At 50.2% G+C, this 18,576-nt stretch overlaps 2 protein-coding genes across 2 annotated transcripts; one reads left to right on the forward strand and one right to left on the reverse strand.

Annotated features, from left to right (window-relative positions):
• The first annotated feature begins 4,136 nt into the window (after positions 1-4,136).
• On the forward strand, positions 4,137-5,658 carry LOC124667635 (60S ribosomal protein L9). The gene is made up of 3 exons (XM_047204903.1): positions 4,137-4,561; positions 4,692-4,814; positions 5,403-5,658. The coding sequence occupies exons 1-3, from the start codon at positions 4,199-4,201 to the stop codon at positions 5,484-5,486; spliced, it is 570 nt and encodes a 189-aa protein (XP_047060859.1). The 5' UTR covers positions 4,137-4,198; the 3' UTR covers positions 5,487-5,658.
• An 8,574-nt stretch (positions 5,659-14,232) lies between these two features.
• LOC124684936 (putative disease resistance RPP13-like protein 1) lies at positions 14,233-18,576 on the reverse strand. The gene is made up of 4 exons (XM_047219194.1): positions 18,409-18,576; positions 17,913-18,319; positions 14,601-17,055; positions 14,233-14,491 (listed from the first exon to the last, which is right to left on the reverse strand). The coding sequence occupies exons 2-3, from the start codon at positions 18,285-18,287 to the stop codon at positions 14,635-14,637; spliced, it is 2,796 nt and encodes a 931-aa protein (XP_047075150.1). The 5' UTR covers positions 18,288-18,319; positions 18,409-18,576; the 3' UTR covers positions 14,233-14,491; positions 14,601-14,634.

The following is an 18,576-nucleotide window of genomic DNA, read 5'->3' on the forward strand; positions in this document are numbered from 1 at the left end:
AGTTTCTTCGCAACAGGCTTACCGTCAAATGTGAAGGTGCAGTGCTACACCAATTTCAAACAATGAAGCATTCCGACGCGTGCTTCAGCAATTTGAGAGACAAAGGCACCATGATAAAATTAGTTGGCAGTTGTTCAGGAGGATGATATGGGCATTGCAGGTTGATCGATAGTTAAAATAGAAGGTACAGATGTGCTTTTACGGTACATTATTTACGGTGCTCTCCAGATCGTAAGGAATATATAATCTCACCAGTTCATTTAAATTAGTGTATCTATCTATTGGGTCTTGCTGTGACCTTCGATTTCTCTGAGCATGCTGCGCCCCACGGGGAAGTAAGATCGAGAGGAAAATAGATGGAATGACAGATAGTTATGGAGCTTTCTTTTACTGCTCTTATTATGTGATTGTCCCTTGAGGGTTTCTATTCGGAGCATGGTAGTCTTTCTACTGTTAAGACATGTTAGATTATGTACAATTGTTGCCTGCATCATCTTGCTGCACCTTCTGAGCTGGTAGCATTGTTTATGCTCTAAAAAATATCATTTCAGATTGAGTTTCTCCATTAAGACAGCTGGCCGTGATGAACTAAGCTAGAATCTGCTAACAGTTATGCTAGATATAGACTGTCTGGCTGTGGTACCTTAATTGTATTTTGTTGGCCGTTTATTAATCCCTTTCCCGCTTCTTACGGGCATCCTACGTCTACGTGTTGCATCATTCTGATCTATTTTTCATGTTTCCCGTGTTGGTTGTGCAGGTGCGGTACCTAATTTTCAGTTGCCCCGAGTTTTGTTGGCTTTGTGAAAAACAACATCATTTCTTTTCTCTTTGGTTCTTTGGTCTATTCTTCGGTGATGGTTTCTTCTATCTTTACGGACTGCTTGCTTTCTCCTGTTTTGCAGCCGCTTGGCGTGGTAGATCTTACTATGGTGGCCCTCACCTTATTTGCAAGTACTGTGCTGCTTCGTATTGGTATCAGGAGCGTAATAAGCGATTGAGTAAAAAAATACCATCGCGTGTACACTGGTTGTTGTTGTGGTGGCCGGGTCTCTCTTCCGGTACATTGGGTGTGTGTGAATCTTCAGATGATGAAGGTGTTCGCAATGTAGTTTTTCGGTCAGTTGGTCACTCATCCTCTCGCTATCGTTGGGCGAAGATGGCGCAGGGAGGACCAGTCCGGAGGTGGTATGGATGGTTCTTCTTCTCGGCCGGTTCGTAGCCGAGCCAGCATGGAGCCTAATCCCGATGTTGTGCGAGCTTTGTCTACAATGTTTAATGGGTGCAATGCTCTTGTGTGGATATTTCGAATGGCAAAAGATAGGATGTTCTCTCCCGATGCTCCTGAAGTGGCTATTCGTATATGGTGTGATCTCAAGGGTAACGTCAAGGGAAGGGCTTAAGGTATTGGCACTCGATGAGTTTGGTGTGTCAACCACACAGACAGGAAACATAGTCTACCAACAGGTGCTATCCACTTGGCATGGGGCTTTTTTACACGCTGGAAACTCTACATTCCGTGTCATGTTCCTTGGGTCATGTGGAAGGATATGTAAAAACTTTCTTCTGTTATTTACTGCTCTTGGTGTGTTCTCGTGATTTAGATTCGTCCAATTACCCAACATGTTACGGGCTCATATGACTATTTAGTTCAGATACACTACCTTATTTGTACCGCTTATAGCCTCAATGTTCCGCCTCATGTGTTAGTTATTAGAAGATACCACCTGTCCTACGGATCAAGCCGCTGCTGCTACATTAAAAAGGTCAATGTCTGGAAGGTCATACAGTGCTAAACATTCTATCAAGGATGACACTCACGTCTCCTGTTGCTATATTTGTCAAAATAATACATGCCATGTTTGAGCTCGCGTAATGGTAAATACGTGTTCATTCCTCCCTTTCAAAAGGCAATTTTTTAACTAGGCTTGATCAAAACAAGCAGCTCATCTGTTATCCGTTCTATTAGAACTTATCGTATAGCAGCAAACAGAATTCTTTTCTGAAATTTTAAACCATTTTATTCACTACAGCTCTCTTTAGCTTAAAGAAATTGCAGCTAATAAACATGGTTTCTGAATTCTGAGCTCACGTGCTGCGTACGACAGTCCCATATCTGAAGCCAATTACTCACTTAGGTTGCACAAAAGAAGTATATGGCCAGCCCGCAGTTCTCTTATCAACTATTAATTTCCCAGTGTCTACTCTATGCTATATATTGTACTGCCTTAAATTTCCCTGCAGGCAGGTGCAGGCAAGTAGGCAATTGCTAGAGAAAATAAAATCGCCAACTACAGAGAGAAGTAACATACCGGCTGACGGCTGTTGATGCCCGAATCCACAGTCGCTTGAGCTCATCGCCAGTCCACTCTGCGCTGCGTGCTCCCGTTGGCCACACAGCCTGCCGCACGAATAAGCTTCCGCAGCTCCAGACGCACGGAGCTTCTTCCACCCCGCCCTCAGCTCCAACCACGCAAGCCGTTCGTGCTCACAACGATTGACCTCCGCGCTTGCGAGATGGACGGAAGCCAACTGTGAACGGCACGGTTCAGCTCCTGCGCAGCAGCGGCCCAAACGCGCGACATCGAGCGACAAGAGAACATGGTACCCGCCGCCGCCCCTATGACCTCTGCCCCCTTTCGCCTCCCCCACGGAGAGCTTCCCCTCTGACGCCAAAGCGCGCCGCGCAAATGGACTCTACAACCTGTCGCCACACGGAGCTGCTCCGCCGCCACTCTCAGCCCCGCACGGCACCCATCCTGACAGAAATCGGCCTCCGCGCTCGCGAAATTGACAGCAAGCCAGTTGCGGCTAGCGGGGATCCGGGTCCAACACCGCAACAGCGTCCAAAGACAAGCAAACAGAGAGGTCGCTGCCCGCTTGCCCCGTGGCTGACCACCACCCCCTTCCGCCAGTCCGCCTTCTGCGCGAAGAGCTAGCACCCTCTTCTTTATCTTTATTTTTAAGACCCTCTCTTCTTAATCTGGATTGCTCGATTTTTACTTTCCTTTTTCCTCCTTTGCCCCGGAGTATTAGAATTACCTTTTTTTTAGTGGAGAGTATTAGAATTACCCGTCTCAGTGTGGACGCACCTGCTGCCGTTGGCCGGCCTGTTTGGCAAACTATGTGGGCTATGCTTGCTGCAACGGCACGGCAAGCCACAGCTTATGTAATGTGATGTATTCCTAAAAAAAAATGTAATGTGATATACTCCCCCCTCAAAAAATGTAATGTGATGTACTATGAAGGATCCACTGTATAAAAGTTTCCTCCTAAGCCACTAGATTTTTAACTTCTACAATAACATCATGGCCAAAAATATTTACACGATTACTAATCTTCTGCTCACTAAATGGCATTAATTCATACTTAGTAACCTTTTCTAGAAATAAAGAACCACAGGCGCGGCGTGCCGCCGCGCCACTGCCTCCTAGTTAATTGCAATAGCAGCTACTAGAACCTGAAGCACATGTGTTTCTAGCTGTTGCAACTCGCCTTTACATGGATGAAAATTTTCTTCATGAAGTGCGAGTAACTAAATGTGTGGTAGGAGGACATCACACTAAAGAGCAGATAATAAGATTGAGAAATGCAACCTGGGGAAAACTAACTAATTTTTCGAGAGGGAAGATACCATTTTTTTCCTTTTTTCGAGAGATGGGAGTGGCATTGTAAGACTTGGGAAGCCCTAAGGGCTACCACACATAACTAAAAACCATATATTTAAAATCTAATGGATATGTACTATTTGGGGTGAACTTGCAAACAATTAATGCATCTTAGTGTGGATGAATTTTATAGGTGTTATAGATTCTATTTTTTTTAAAATGCGTTAATACTACATAGTTTAAATTTGCATCCTCGGAAAAAGATACTCCCTCCGATCAATACTAATTGTTTCTGTTTTACTACAACTTTCTATGAAGTATGTATCTCTGCATTATATTTGTTTGAACTACTTATACAAAAAGAAATTATTTAGGGAAAAAAACTTGTGAACGATGGAGATGGAGATTTCTTTGAGTAAAGGCCGTCATATTTGTTGCCATGAGCAGCCCACATAAGCCCGGCCCAGCCCAACCCAGTCTATAAACACAGCACCCTCATTCTCGACCTCCAACCCCTCGATACAAACCCTCCGCCGCCGCCGCCACCACCACCGCGCGAGGAGACCAGCCGCCAACCCCGGCGAGCGAAGATGAAGACGATCCTGGCGTCGGAGACGATGGAGATCCCGGAGGAGGTGACGGTGAAGGTGTCCGCCAAGATGGTGTCGGTGACGGGCCCCCGCGGGACGCTCACCCGCAACTTCAAGCACCTCAACCTCGACTTCCAGCTGCAGGAGGGCGGCCGGAAGCTCAAGGTTGACGCCTGGTTCGGCACCCGCCGCACCATGGCCGCCATCCGCACCGCCATCTCCCACGTCCAGAACCTCATCACCGGCGTCACCAAGGGCTTCCGCTACAAGATGCGGTTTGTGTATGCTCACTTCCCCATCAACGCCTCCATCAACTCCGGCAACAGGGGCATCGAGATCAGGAACTTCCTCGGCGAGAAGAAGGTAGCTTGCTTCATCTTTCTGCAGATCGGTCGTCGTCGCTCGCCTCAGATTAACTCGTAGAAGATAACGGGGTTGTGAGATGTGTTCTTGCTGGGGCTGATTGGTTGGTTTTCTGACCTGCTGAGTGCAGGTGAGGAAGGTGGACATGCTCGACGGAGTGACCATCCTGCGGTCCGAGAAGGTGAAGGATGAGATCGTCCTCGACGGCAACGACATCGAGCTCGTCTCGCGCTCTGCTGCCCTCATTAACCAGGTGAATCAACTGGATTCAGCCCCTTTATTTCTTACGTAAATGGCGGTGAAGCATGAATTATTTGTCCACGGTGATATACCTTAATAGTTTGATTGTTTTTTATCATAATGCTTGGCATAGTGTTATCTGTGCTGCATTGCGATGTTTTAGATGCAAGATATCGGGTGTTGTTTGCTGTGATGCATATATTCCTGCTTGTGCTCTTCAACATGATGCTGCAAATGTGCCTGCTTTTGCAGTTTGCTGGACGTTGTGCTGTGTGTTTAAATGCCATCATTTGTCATTTTTTTCAGTGGCCAACCTGTGGATATTCCGGTGTTATTAAGTGGTAGTTAAATTATAGTCTAGTTCACAGGTGTTACGAACTGTATTGCCAAGTTTGTTATGCACAAATACATTTGTTGTGTCGGGATCTGTATCATTGGTAAAGGTTTAGTGAACTAGAGCATCCAAATGCTTGACTCAGTCAGAAGTCTCCCTGTTTGCTTTTCGTAAAAACTTTGGTGGAAATGGACTTTCCCGTGGTAGTATGTGCTCATCTATTTGATTAATGTTACTTATACAGTTCTTTTTCTCGTTGGTTCACAGAAATGCCATGTGAAGAAGAAGGATATCAGGAAGTTCTTGGATGGTATCTACGTCAGCGACAAGGGTGCAATCAAGGAGGAGTAGGGAGCTCCATTCCAGGCATAGACAATAGTTAAAACCATTTCGGGGACTGTTGTCAAGAACCGCAGTTTCAGTGCTGCTGTGTCTCAGTATCTATGTGCTGCAATTTTGAATTTTCTTAGACTGAATTTTGTAGTGACTTAAGTAGAATGTGCAATGGAACATGTTATCGTTATCCCTGTTACTCTGAGAATGGGTACCATCGTTATCTGCCCCTAAAGATGTTTGGCTGCAGCTATTTCTAGTTAAAAAAAACATGACAGAGAGTCTCAAGGTGCTTTATTGCTAAATTATTTGGTTAAAATTGCGCATGTTCATTTGGAAGGTGTATTGATTTACCGTCTGTTTTAACTATGTCAGCTCAAGCAGCAGAGTTTTGTAGGTTTGTCACAAAATGATTTTATCTTGTGATTCTTGATGACAATAGAGTGAACAGACAATATGAACGGGAGGAAATTGAGATAAATGAAGCTGCCTATTAGCTAGACATAGTTGAATTTTCCCTTTTTTGGGGCCAAAACAGCATTCAGTTCCTGTATCTAGTGTTTTGGACTCGGTGAGTAGTTAGACAATAATTCTGAATTTCTGTCCAATCTTAATACTCGATGAATTTTGGACTCCATTTTGTTTCTTCAAACTTTTTTCGCTCCAGGTATTGCACACAAGATTTCACATGAAGGTGTAAATCGCGTGATCCCAGAAGGGATTCACGGAAAGAATCCAGAGACGATTTGATTGATCTTCCAGTTGTTTCTTGGCATGGATCTGGATAATGTGATGCGTTACATGCGTAGCGTAACAACTGACAGACTATAATAACGAAGTACATGGGCCAAAATACTTTTTGCTGACAGATAGCGCACAAGTTCCTCCTAGAGCTGCCAGGTACATATAGAATCAGATGCCCGGTTAAACTGGCTTGTTTGCATACAGATAGCAGGGCAGGAAACAGACAAGAAGATGATCGCAGAATTATACAAATCGTCATACCATCTGTAATATATGAAGTATTTCGGATGCAGATTGTTGAGGACGACATCAACAACGTTGTCTGTTAACACACTTGTTCTTCGAGTCTGAAACTCGGCTTTATGACCTGCATTGGTATAAATGGTGAACTACGCAACAATCACTCCCACTCTCAGCAACCATCTTTTTTTTTTGACCGGGTCTACGGCGGGCTTACGCCAGCCTGAACATTGATCAAGAACAACAAGAGTACATGGGATCTTTACAATTTTTTAGAGGGAAGCGAGAGAGAGGGGGGGGAGGAAAGCTTCAAGGGGGTTCGAACCCATTACACCAATTATTAAGAGTGAGGGAGGGGGAGGAGGTAGTACAGCGATGCGCCCACAACCTAATATCCTCAATGCACCTATGAGAGACAAGACTTAGGTCTTCATTCACGCCATTGAAAGTCTTGGCGTTTCTTCTCTTCCAGATATTCCAGGTGATGGCGGCGACGATTGTAGTCTCTTCAAAAGTCCTACACCGCATGGTCCGGAGGTCGGCCGAGATTGGAGGGCCTCCCCACGCTGAAGTCTGGAAAGAAGAAGGTCCAAACTTCCCAGGCCCGGGGGCAGAGCAGCAGCATGTGGTCGGTGTCTTCGTCTTGGGGGCAGGAGAGGCATGTAGCAGAGGTACTGAGACTGTGGCGAAACCGGCGTTCATTGGTCGGGAGACGCTTCTTCAGGGCAAGCCATCCGAAAACTTTGCACTTCAGAGGGGCCGCACTCCTCCAAACTTGTTCAGCAGCCTCGTCTGTCCGTAAATGCCTGAAAGAATTGACATAGACACTTTTGTTCGAGAGCTTCTTGTTAGTGAGGCGGTCATAACGATCGTCCGGGGAGTCGCGATGCAGGACCACAGAGGTGAGCTCGTTTGCAAGGGTACGGAGGTCGGTCTCCGCGGCAAGCGAGAGGCGCGGTCCAAGGGTGCCGCGGAAGTCGGATGTCAGAGCCGTGGCAACATTAATGTTAATGCGAGTGGAGTGGGAGTAGAGGTTAGGAAAGCGGTCCCGAAGGGGGGCATCGCCAGTCCAAAGATCGGCCCAGAAGGCAGTCGAGGCCCCACAGCCTACCGAAACCTTGGTGACGGAACGGAAAACTTTAAGACCAGCGACAATGTCCTTCCAGACGGGGGTGTCAAGATGGTGTGTGTCTCCAAGGTCCCTGGAGCCATTCCAGCCGTACCTGTGGCGGAACCAAACAGCCCATGGGGCAGAGGTGTCGGAATGGATTTTGGTGAGGAATTTGGTTAAGAGGGCGGAATTTTGCGAGTTAATGGAGAGAACGCCGAGCCCTCCAAGGCTTTTCGGGGCGCAGACATCCTTCCAGGCAACTTTGCAATTCCCACCATGGCAAGTTTCCTCTCCGGTCCACAAAAAGGCCCTACGGCGTTTGTCAATAGCCTCAATGACCCCAGCCGGAAGGAGTCCGGCGGCCATAGCATGGGCGAGCATGGCCGTGAGGACAGAGTTAACGAGGATAAGACGCCCCCCAATTGGGAGGCACCGGCCCCGCCACCCAGAGAGGCGCATGTCGCTTTTGTGGATAATGGGGGCAAAGTCGATAGGACGGAGCTTGTGGACAGAGAGGGGGAGCCCCAGGTATGTTTGGGGGAAAGAGGAGACAGCACATCCGAAGGCGTTTGCCATGGAGAGGGCCATGGACTGATCAGTGGCAATGGGGACAAAGGTGCTTTTGTGGAAGTTGATGACGAGGCCAGTGGCAGTCGAGAAATCATCAAGCACCTTTTTTAGGTTGGAAACATGTTCCGGGATGGCACGGATGATGATGAGGGTGTCATCAGCATACTGGAGGACCGGACAAGGGAGGTTGTCAACAAGAGGGTGTAGGAGGAGCCCCCTGCGGGAGGCGTGGAGGATCATTTGCTGCAGGACGTCGACAATAACGTTAAAAAGGAAAGGGGAAAGGGGGTCGCCTTGCCGCAGGCCACGGCGGCACTGGATCCATCTTCCGGGCACTCCGTTAAGGAGGACCGCAGTCTGGCTCGTGAGGTTTAACATTTTAATCCAAGATCGCCAGAGCTCCGGAAATCCCTTGGCCAGGAGGATGCGGTCGAGGGCATCCCAGCTGATGGAATCAAAGGCCTTACGGAAGTCCAACTTAAAAACAGCGGCGGGTGTTGCGCGTTTGTGGCAGCTCTGCACAATGTCGGCAGCATAGACGAAGTTTTCGGCGATACAGCGCCCAGAGATAAACCCAGTCTGATCGGGGTGGACCAGGTAGGGGATGAGGTCCCGGAGCCTGAGGGTGAGGCATTTGGTATGGATTTTAAGGCAACAGTTTTGGAGAGAGATGGGTCGGAAATTGTCCGGCTTGTTGGCCCCTTCTTTTTTAGGAAGGAGGACAATGTAGGACTTGTTGATAGGCCTAAGGTCTGAAGTGAGAGCGTGGAAGCTGGAGAGGGAATCGAAGAGAGCAGGGCTGACCATGTTCCAGTTCCGCTTGAAGAAAGCAGGTCCAAAGCCATCAGGCCCTGGACTAGAGTTGTCGTTCATGGTGAAAAGGGCAGTCCGGATCTCTTCGAGGGAGAAAGGTCGTGCCAGGGTAGAAGCTTGAGAAGGTGTGAGGGAGGTGGAGGTGAGAAGCGAAGCCAGGTCAAGCTGATCTTGAGTGGCCACGGGGGTTCCCAGGAGGTTTTTGTAAAAATCATGGAGAATAACGGCTTTAGCCTGATGGGAGAAGGCGATATTGCCATTTTGGTCCTCAAGGTTTTTAATTTGGTTCTTCCGGAGGCGGCCCGAAGCGCGAAGGTGAAAATAGTGGGTGTTCTCATCGCCCAAGATACAGTTTTTGATTTTTGCACGTTGCCGCCAGTAGGTTGCTTTATTGGAGATTTTTTGGCTGAGGGTAGTTTTGGCGAGGTATCGGAGCCTTTGTTCCAGGGGGGAAAGATTCCGATGTTCCTCAAGGCGGTCAAAGAGAGAGATGACAGCGCGGCAGTTGAGGAGGTAGATGGGTGGGAGCTTCCTGTCCTTAGCCCAGGCTCTGGCGGCCGAGCGGACCCTTTTTAGTTTCATGCACAGAGCACTGACAGCAGTGAGGTGGGAGTGTCTGGGGCCGACACTGTTCCAGTTTGCCTCAACCAAGGGAGCAAAGGAAGGGTGCGAGAGCCACGTGTTTTCCATGCGGAAAATGGTACTGCGGGGGGCTTTCGAAGAGGCAATAAGATGGAGGGGGACGTGATCGGAGGTGGGGCGGGCGGAGGAGGTGAGGGTGGAGTCTGGCAGCGCGAAGCTCCATTCCGAGTTGACCAGAACGCGGTCCAGCCGAGCCAGGATGGGAGGATCTTGCTGGTTAGACCAAGTGAACTGGCGATCAAGAAGCGGAATCTCGAGGAGGCCGAGATTATTGATGAACCCGTTAAAAAGGTCAGCCTCAGAAGAGTTAAAGTTCCCATTAGATTTATCGCGGGGGGCCCGGATGAGGTTGAAATCACCTATGATGGCTGCCGGCCCAGAGATAGCAGCGAAAATCTGCGTTAAAGAGTCGAGGAAAACCTGTTTCTGGTCGTGGAGACAAGGTCCGTAAACGTTGATGATGGTAAAGGAGAGGTCGTCAGGACGATAGGAGAAGGTGGTGGTGACCGAGAAGTCGTCAATGGAGTGGCGGATAAGCTGAAGGAGGCTGTCGTCCCAAGCAGTAGCGATCCCTCCGGAGGCACCGGCGGAAGGCTTGAAAACGAAGGATCGAAGCTTGGGCGGGAGGAAGGAGGAGGCAAGAAAGGGTGAGATGTCATTGAGCTTAGTTTCTTGAAGAAGCAAGATGGAGGGGATAGCGAGATCAATCGCTGCCCGGACATCATCGCGCTTTTGTCGCATACCCAGCCCTCGGACATTCCAGCAATCGAGAGAAATTGTGTTTAACATGGGCGAAAGAGAAAGCACCGGAGAGTGGTAGACATAGACAGCAAGGCATAATAAACATAAAGGAAACGAATTTTGGGCCAAGTATCCCAAGAGCCATCATAAAAAAGAGGAACAGTCATCATACGTAGGAGGGACATAAGGTGCCAGGCATATAGCCGGATACAGACCAAGGATAAAAGGCGCACACGCAGGTGCTGAACAGACCAACTAACAAGATAACAGTGAGCCATACAAACGATGCAGACATGGCGGGAGCCAAGATACCAGCCAGGAGCGGAAGGGCAGCGGCAGGACAGAAAACCACGACAGCGAGCTATCATGGGGACGGCGAGGTCACCACGGCCGATCCAGGGGCAAGCCTAAGGTCTGCCACAGGGATGTCGCAAGCCTGGGCGAGCACGGCGATGTCCCTCGCCGGAACTTCCTGGCCCTCCTCAAGGGCCACAGCGAGCAGGTCGTCCGCCGAGAGCTCACCGCGGCGACGAGGAGGGTCAGCAGCAGCGCCGTCGAGGAGGTTCTTCTTCCGAGCAATGGCGCGATCGACGATGGAGACGTAGCGTCCCAGGGCGAGGCGGGAGCAGCGGCGAGGTTGCTTGGATGCCGGAGGAGAGGGCCACAGGGTTTTTGCCACAGGCGAGGTCTCCAAGGCCAGGCTCTGAACCATCGACGGCCGAGCCAGGGCCGCCTCCATGGTAGGCGAAGTAGGCAGCAGAGCTGGGCTCGGGTTGACGGAGACGGGGCCCAGGTCCTTGACAGCGTCCACTGCGGGAGAGGGTGGCGCAGAAAGACGGTTGGCGCCCGGGTTGACGAAGGCGTCAGCAACTGCCAAGGACATGGGAGCTCCAGCAACCGCCTCAGGACTGCGAGCAAGGACGTCCACGGAGAGGACTGGCTGACGCAGAGGGCCGATGAGGGCAATGTCGTCGACCAGCCCCACCGAGGCAGAGATGAAATTGGCGACCAGGAGGCCCTTGCAGCCGGGGGAAGCATCCTTCTTGCGCAGCGGGAGGCGGAAGGAGGCGCGCTCACCGGCAGAGCCGATAACCAGGACATCAAAGTACCCAAGCCTAAGCTTGACTTGGACACTTTTTGGCTTGGATAAGATGGGCCCTCCACGGACAAGGGGGAGGGGAGGAGCGTTGGCGAGAGCCCTGGCCACCAGGGAGCCTGCCGGCGCAGCTGGCGCAGCGCCAAACGGCTCGCCATGAGGCACGAGCGGCGGGGGCACGCCGAGGATCTCCATCATGTCCGGATAGGCAGTGCCCCCAGGGAGGTCCACCAGCTCTTCATCATCACCCGCGGAAGAGGCGGCATCCGGAATATCCTCCAGGTCAGGCCCAAAGGAGTTATCCGAGCCGGTCGCCAATTCTTCGAAGTCGATGATGCTGACCTCGCAGAAGGTGCCAATGCTGCAGTAGTTCTTGACGGCGAGGTTCAGCGGGATGTCGGTGATGGACTCCGCCTTGACGGTGACGAGGACGGCCTGGAAGTCCACTCCCGTGAGGCAAACGGGGTCGATGTTGTGCGGGTTGGCATACGGCCCAGAGGAGTGCGTGATGTGGTGACGCTGCCACTGCTCGAAGGGGAAGTGGCTGATGGAGAGGGCGGCCATGGCCTCGTGCTCGAAGACGAAGCGCTGGTCGGTCTCATCATGCCGACGGAAGTAGACGGAGGCCTCCCTGCCCAGGAAGGGGCCATTGTTGACAGCGTGCTCACGGTCGTTGTCGGAGGCAAAAACGGCTACACGGGAGCCGGCAGCCGAAGGGTAGAGGGTGACGCGGTCAGGCCCGCAGCCCAGGTCCGCAGCCTGATGGATGAAGGCGTCGGGGTCTTCCGCAGCGGAGACGGAGGTGGGATTGATGAACGCGTAGGCGATGTGATCGAAGTGCCGCAGGTTGACGAAGGGCATGAACACGTCGACGTGGTCGGGGCGGGCTGGTTCTTGCAGGTCCAGAGAGTCTCCGGCCCCAACCGAGGAGGGAGCACCGCTCCCCTGGCCTGGGACAGCCAAGAAGTCCGCCGCGTCGACGATGGGGAGGAAGACCTCCTCGTCCTCCACCTCGGGAGGAGGCAGAGGGAGGAAGTCCGCCGCAGCAGCCACAAGCGGAGCAGGCGCGCCGCCGTCGCCGTCGTCCTGAAAGGCAGGCTCTTCGGGGTCCTCCTCCTCACTGTCCTCACCCGCCGGGAACGCAGCGTCATCCACCCCAACGGCGGGAGGCAGAGGGAGGAAATCCACCGCAGCATCCACGGGCAGGTCAGCAGCACCGCCGACAGCGCCATCGTCGAAAGGAGGCTCGTCGGGGTCTTCCTCTTCATCACTGTCCTCCCCCGCCAAGGGCGCAGCAGGAGCACCAATGGCGACCGCCGCCGGAAAGGCGAGCGGACAGATCGAGCGGCGGTGGTCACGGGCAAAAAAGAGGTTGCAGAAGAGGGGCGCCGCAGCCTCCAGGCCAGCAGCGTCACCGGCAGCGTCCATGGGGAGCCTAGCAAAGGAGAGGGGAGGGGACTGAGCAGGGGAGAAAGGAGGCGGGGAGGATGGAGCAGAAAAGGAGGACGGAGGGAGCTTACAGGCGAACTCGCGATGGCCGGAGCGGCGGCAGCGCCGGCAGCGAACCGGGTCACGGCAGCAGGCGACGGAGTGGTCGGAGGCGAGGCAGCGGAAGCAGCGACGGTGGAGAAAGCTGAGAGGAGGTGGGGTGCGGGCAGGGCGCGGCGGGGTGGGTTTACAAGGGGAGGAAGCCACCTGAGAGTAGGATGGCTGGGAGGGGCCATCCATGGCAGCCCGAGCTCCAAGATCGCCCAAAGGGGAAAAACCTCCGCCCCGAGGCTGTCCATCCGAAAGAAGGGAGGTAGCAGGAGGCGAGCCAGGGGTTGGAGAAGGCGCCGGGCGGGGGGAAGAGAGATACGGAGGCTGGTCACGGGGAGGGGAGCAGGGGGAGGGCACGGGCCATGGCATCGGACCAGGAGGCGCAGGCAAAATGCCAGGAGAGAGGAGGGAGAGGCAGAGCGGCGTGCGGCGCGGTTTCCTGGAGAGGAGGGTAGGCTCGGACGGATTAGGGCACGGGAGTGTCTCCCGTTGACCACGAGGAGCCAGGAAGGCCAGGCTGCTGCTGGGCCGCGCCAGTGGGTCAGCAGGCCCAGGGGCAGAGGTGGCAGAGCAGACCATCCAGGAGGTCACGGGCGGGGCCAGAGGCCCAAGATGCAGCCCAACGGCTGGCAGAGCATCCAACGACGACGGAACAGAGAACAGGGCGAGCAGCTCGCCATGGCGGAGACCGTCCAACGAAGCAAGAAACGACGCGATCTCTGGGGAGGCGACGACTAGCCGGAAAACGTTGGGACCAACCTCAAGAACGGAGAGGCGCTCGAAGGCGGAGCCTAGCCAAAACTGGAGCATAGCATGGACAGAGGAGGCGGAGAAGGTTTGGCGGTGCTCATGGCGCACCGCGACGTGCACTTGCGACGGTGCAAACAGCGGCGAGCCAGGGGCGACCGGAGTGCATACCTGAGAGCGGAAGTTCTGGAGGGCGTACTGGAGGAAGCAATCCCCGGGGGTGGTGAACGGCGGCGGCAGGTTCCGTGGGTCGAGGGCGAGGGCTCCCGGCGTCCGCGCCGAGAGGAACCCTTGCGCGCCGGCCTGCTTGGAGGGGGCGCCGGCACCGGGCACCGGGAGGGAGGGGTGGCCGGCAGAGGGGTGGTGGCTAGTCCTAGCGGAGGAGAGGCAGAGGGAGGTCGCCGGCGTTTGGTCGAGCACGGGGCCGCAAGGGGCACCCGCGTCGCCGGGAGCTCGCGAGAGCTCACTCATCCTCCAACAGAACCATGTGAACGATTTCCTCAGCAACCATCTCAGCTCAATCAAAGAACAAACAAACCCATGTGTGTTCTTCATTCCACGATACTACAAACCGTAGGAAGCAAATAAAACCAGTAATCCGGTGTTCAACAACTTGACGTTACTTACAAAACATGCCAAACATGTCACATCGTCTGTAACACGCGGTAGTACGAGTATATAACACCTAGTGACAAGGCCATACAGAGAACCAGAAATCGCTACACGGTCAATTCGTACGGATGCCTCTTCTTCAGCTCGTCCACATATATAGTATGAAGCCTGGGTATTTTTCATGCGTTAGAAAATGCATTGTAAAACATAAGCAAAAATTATAAAAGATTTTTATCTTGAAAAAGGAGGCATCAAAGGACTTTATAGATGTACATACCTCTCAACATGTCATTGTCAATGGGAGAGCAGGTTCAAATACCACCAATTTTCTTCACCTTGACGTGCTGAAGCTTTTGCCAGTTTGGATCACCTTCTTGTTTGCACGACCTCATGAACACTTCATCGCAGGCCTCTATTTCAAACTCCTGAAGAGACCGAGGAAGTTCTGGAATCGATTTAAAATACGAGCAACGAATAATTGCTAGTCTCTTGAGGCACCTAAGGTCCTTCACATTGTCTGGCAAATGGTCCCAGTTGATGCAGCTTGTAATAATGAGCTCACGGAGATGGATGAAAACCTCAAAAATTTCAGGGGCAGGTCCCAGTCGACTGCATCCTTCGAGCCAAAGTTTACGAAGGTATTTTGGTCCGCCGTTCTGCTTGCTCACCATCCAACTTGGGCACCTCAGACCGTGGTAGTCCCAGATTTCCAGAATTTTGAGATCATTGGGTGGGCAAAGACCTTCAAGTACCTCTGCTTCAACTTCTGGTGTTGCGTTTGTATAAAAATGATTAACCCAGGACAGTCGCAATTCTGCCAGTCCTTTCTTATCAGCCAGCTTTGCATCTTGTGCTTCATTCTTGCTTTTAACATTATGAAGATTTAGGATTGCCAGACTGCCCCGAAGCTTGTTTAGCCGCTCCAGCTGTTTTAACTCATACCCCTGTTTCGTCCATACTCCAAATGATTCTAGTGTTTGTAGTGATGTTAACCAGCCAATATTCGGAAAAAGGACTTCTATCTCGCCGATGATATGCTGCAAGTTAGTGAGGTTACCCATATCCATGGCAGAGGAAACTTCTAATACACTGTAATTATTAAACTTTACAGTCTGCAGATGGTAAAGATTGGTAAATGTTATTGGTAAAATTAGCTTTTGTTCGAGCATCATTAAAGCAAGATAGCGTAGATGCTTTAAATGCCCAATAGCTTCTGGGATTTTGAGCACTCCTCCACCCCTGATTCCAATCCATGAGATTTTTACGGCCAGTACCCGCAATTTCCGTAGCTTCTCAAACACTTTCTCAAAGAAACCTTTGTTTACTGTTGCAAGCCACTGCTCATAATCATATTCAATAATGAGGGTGCGCAAGTTTTTCAATTTAAAAATCTCCTCATTAACCATTGCTGCATTTGCCACATTAAGATGGCGAACATCATGAGGAACTTCTTTTCTTGAGCCATTCTCGATTCTGAAGCAATCACTCCCCGCTGCCTGCTCGGCTAAATCATACATAAGATCATGGACTAAATAGTAAGAATTGCCTAGGTAGTATCCTCCTGGTTGCACAAATGAGGTAGCCAACAACTCATCAAAGTAATCCCGACCAACTGCTTCCATGTCCTGCTCTGCATTAGTAGTCTGTATGAACCCCTCTGCCACCCACAGTTTGACTAACTCATCACGGTTCAAACGATGTCTCCTTGGGAAAATACTGCAGTAAGCAAAGCATCGCCTGACCTGCTCATCAAGATGCTGGTAACTCCACCACAGGGCCCCCGTCGTCTCATTCAGAAGATCCCGATCTCGGACTTCTCTCCAAAAGTCAACATCATTTTGTCTTTTACGTAGATGCCCTCCCACTGTGCTGGCTGACAGAGGTGATCCTCTCAGCATCTTTGCAATTTCAGAACCGATAACTCTGAGTTCTATTTGATCTGGATCATCTACATTTACACCTTCAAGGGCATAATACATAAACAGTTCCAAGAAGACTTGTTCATCAAAGGCAGGTATTGGCAAAACAGTGCGTGCCACACCAGGGCCTAGGTCTGAAAATGCATCTTTATTGCGACTTGTTGCTAAGATCTTGCTTCCTCTCTTCCCAACCTTCAAAGGAGAAAGTAACTTAGGTAGCTGCTGCTCACTGGCATCCTTATTGCACCAGATATCATCCAGTACCAAGAGAAATCGTTTGCCATCTAGTTTATTCTCCAATTCCTTTTCCAGGACATCAAGGCTATTGTAAGTAGGGCATGCTTTGTCTTTATCCACTGAAGCTGACTCAAACATCTCCTTGAAAATGTCACTGACACTATAGTTCTTAGAAACATGAACCCACATAACAAGGTCGAAATAGTCGTTATTTTCCTCATACTTGCAAACATGTTGTGCGAGGGTTGTCTTCCCAGACCCTGAAATGCCATAAATGCCAATCACAGAGAAACATTTAGTGTTACTTGAGCTTGGATTGACATCATCTTTTGTATTACGGAGCATTTCTGTTATCCAGTCACGATCGTCATCTCGGCCAGTTACCACTACTGTTGGAGCTGAAGTAGTGCGTGTATGTATATTTTTCGCAGTAACAGTATAACTCTTGCTTGCTGGCTTTGCCAGTGCAATAATACCCTGAGCTGCAACAATGAGTTTTTCTATGGTGGCCATGTTATGCTTCAAACGAACATTTAAAGATGCTGGGAGAATCAAACTCGGCCGGATACAAATATCCTGCAAAAGCAACCAACATTTGTAAATTCAACAACGAGTCCAGTACCTTTTTTTGGAACATTAGCCCGACAGGTGGATACATTCTGTCAGGATGGGGGATAAAAGTGGTAGATATGGTCTATTTCGCTAATCTTGAGAAAATTCTAGTGCAGTATAATTACTACTGAGAACTTTGGTGCAAGTTGTAACCTGTCGATTATTAACTTAAGCCTATTGCAAATTAAAATTTATTCTAAAAACATACCACTAATTTATTTATTGGGTAGAACTAGTTTATACTAGGCATAAATATAATACATTCTCAACCCTTAGATACAATTGGGTGGACAAGTTGCATCAGACCTGAACTCGTACTTATGTAAGTGTATACACACTTTATGCCTATAGAATGTGTCAATACTTTATCATTTAATATTAACATGTAACGGACAGTTTATTAAAGTTCTTAGCTTGCGTACGAATCATACAATAACCCGTTATATCTTTGCTATGAGTCTTCCAACTTGTAACATGCCGCATCCCTTATCAGCTTCATTGTGTACTTTTAAGAGGAGAAATACTAAGCATCAAACTTCCATTTGTATAAGACACAAAAACTAATATTTTAATCACAAATTTACAAGCACACGATGAAATCAGAGATTTAGATGCTTAATTATTTAGTTTTTTTTAAACATTTCGAATACTCTTACATCAACGTTTGAATTACTTTGGGAAAATGTCTTCTTTATATTAAAAATACCATCCTGATAGGCCATTGACATGATCCATTCTCAGTTTGACTACAATAAAGGTAACTGCAGAATGAGCATGTGTGCATTTATATAGCTCGAAATTGAGCATTGCAAGTAAGGGACCTGGTTTGAGGAGCCAGCTTCATCATCCAAAGTAACTTTGGGCCTTTTCTTCTCTCTTTTTTGATGGAGATTTTTCTGTTTGTCCAGTTTCTTTTGGTGACGGATGTACTCCAGTTCATCAAGGATGTCTTCCATGTCATAGAAAGCAGATTTGAGGCCCCTCACCATCTCCTCGAAGAGTCTCCTATGATTTATGGCCTCTGCTGCTTCAAGAGTAAGCGCCAGTCGAGGGAGAACGTCCGTCAACAGGTGACGAAGCGTCTCCGCTTTGTCGGATTTGCAGTAGGACAAGACTTTGTCAAGAAGCTTGGAGACGATAGGCGACATGATCCAGCCTGCGACAGATAAGCCCGATGCAACACCTTGCACCACCATTGATGCTTTTCACTTTTCAGAGCTGGAGGAACCTGGAAGAAACAGGCCATGCTGTTCAGAGGACCAGCCCATGTTGCACAGAGGATGATAAACAACAAACTTGATGCTATTTTGTACTGACCTGTGAGAACCTGTGCGGCGGTCGCTGGAGATGGCCGAAACTTTTGAGGCAAAATCGGCTGCAATAACTGGACCGGAGTTCTGCCGAGCAGCAATCAGAGACGACGATGACTTTGCATCGCATAGGCCTACGCCAGAACTGGAAGCTTTGTGGTTGCGAGTCTGTACT

This window comes from Lolium rigidum, chromosome 1 (assembly GCF_022539505.1).
Source record: "Lolium rigidum isolate FL_2022 chromosome 1, APGP_CSIRO_Lrig_0.1, whole genome shotgun sequence".
In the NCBI taxonomy this organism is placed as follows: domain Eukaryota; kingdom Viridiplantae; phylum Streptophyta; class Magnoliopsida; order Poales; family Poaceae; genus Lolium; species Lolium rigidum.

Coding starts and splice junctions, on each gene's coding strand:
- LOC124684936 (XM_047219194.1), bottom strand. CDS start 18,287: ATGGTGGTGCAAGGTGTTGCATCGGGCTTATCTGTCGCAGGCTGGATC. Junction 17,056..17,912: donor AAGCTGGCTCCTCAAACCAG/GTCCCTTACTTG, acceptor TTGCTTTTGCAG/GATATTTGTATCCGGCCGAG.
- LOC124667635 (XM_047204903.1), top strand. CDS start 4,199: ATGAAGACGATCCTGGCGTCGGAGACGATGGAGATCCCGGAGGAGGTG. Junction 4,562..4,691: donor ACTTCCTCGGCGAGAAGAAG/GTAGCTTGCTTC, acceptor TGCTGAGTGCAG/GTGAGGAAGGTGGACATGCT. Junction 4,815..5,402: donor CTGCTGCCCTCATTAACCAG/GTGAATCAACTG, acceptor GTTGGTTCACAG/AAATGCCATGTGAAGAAGAA.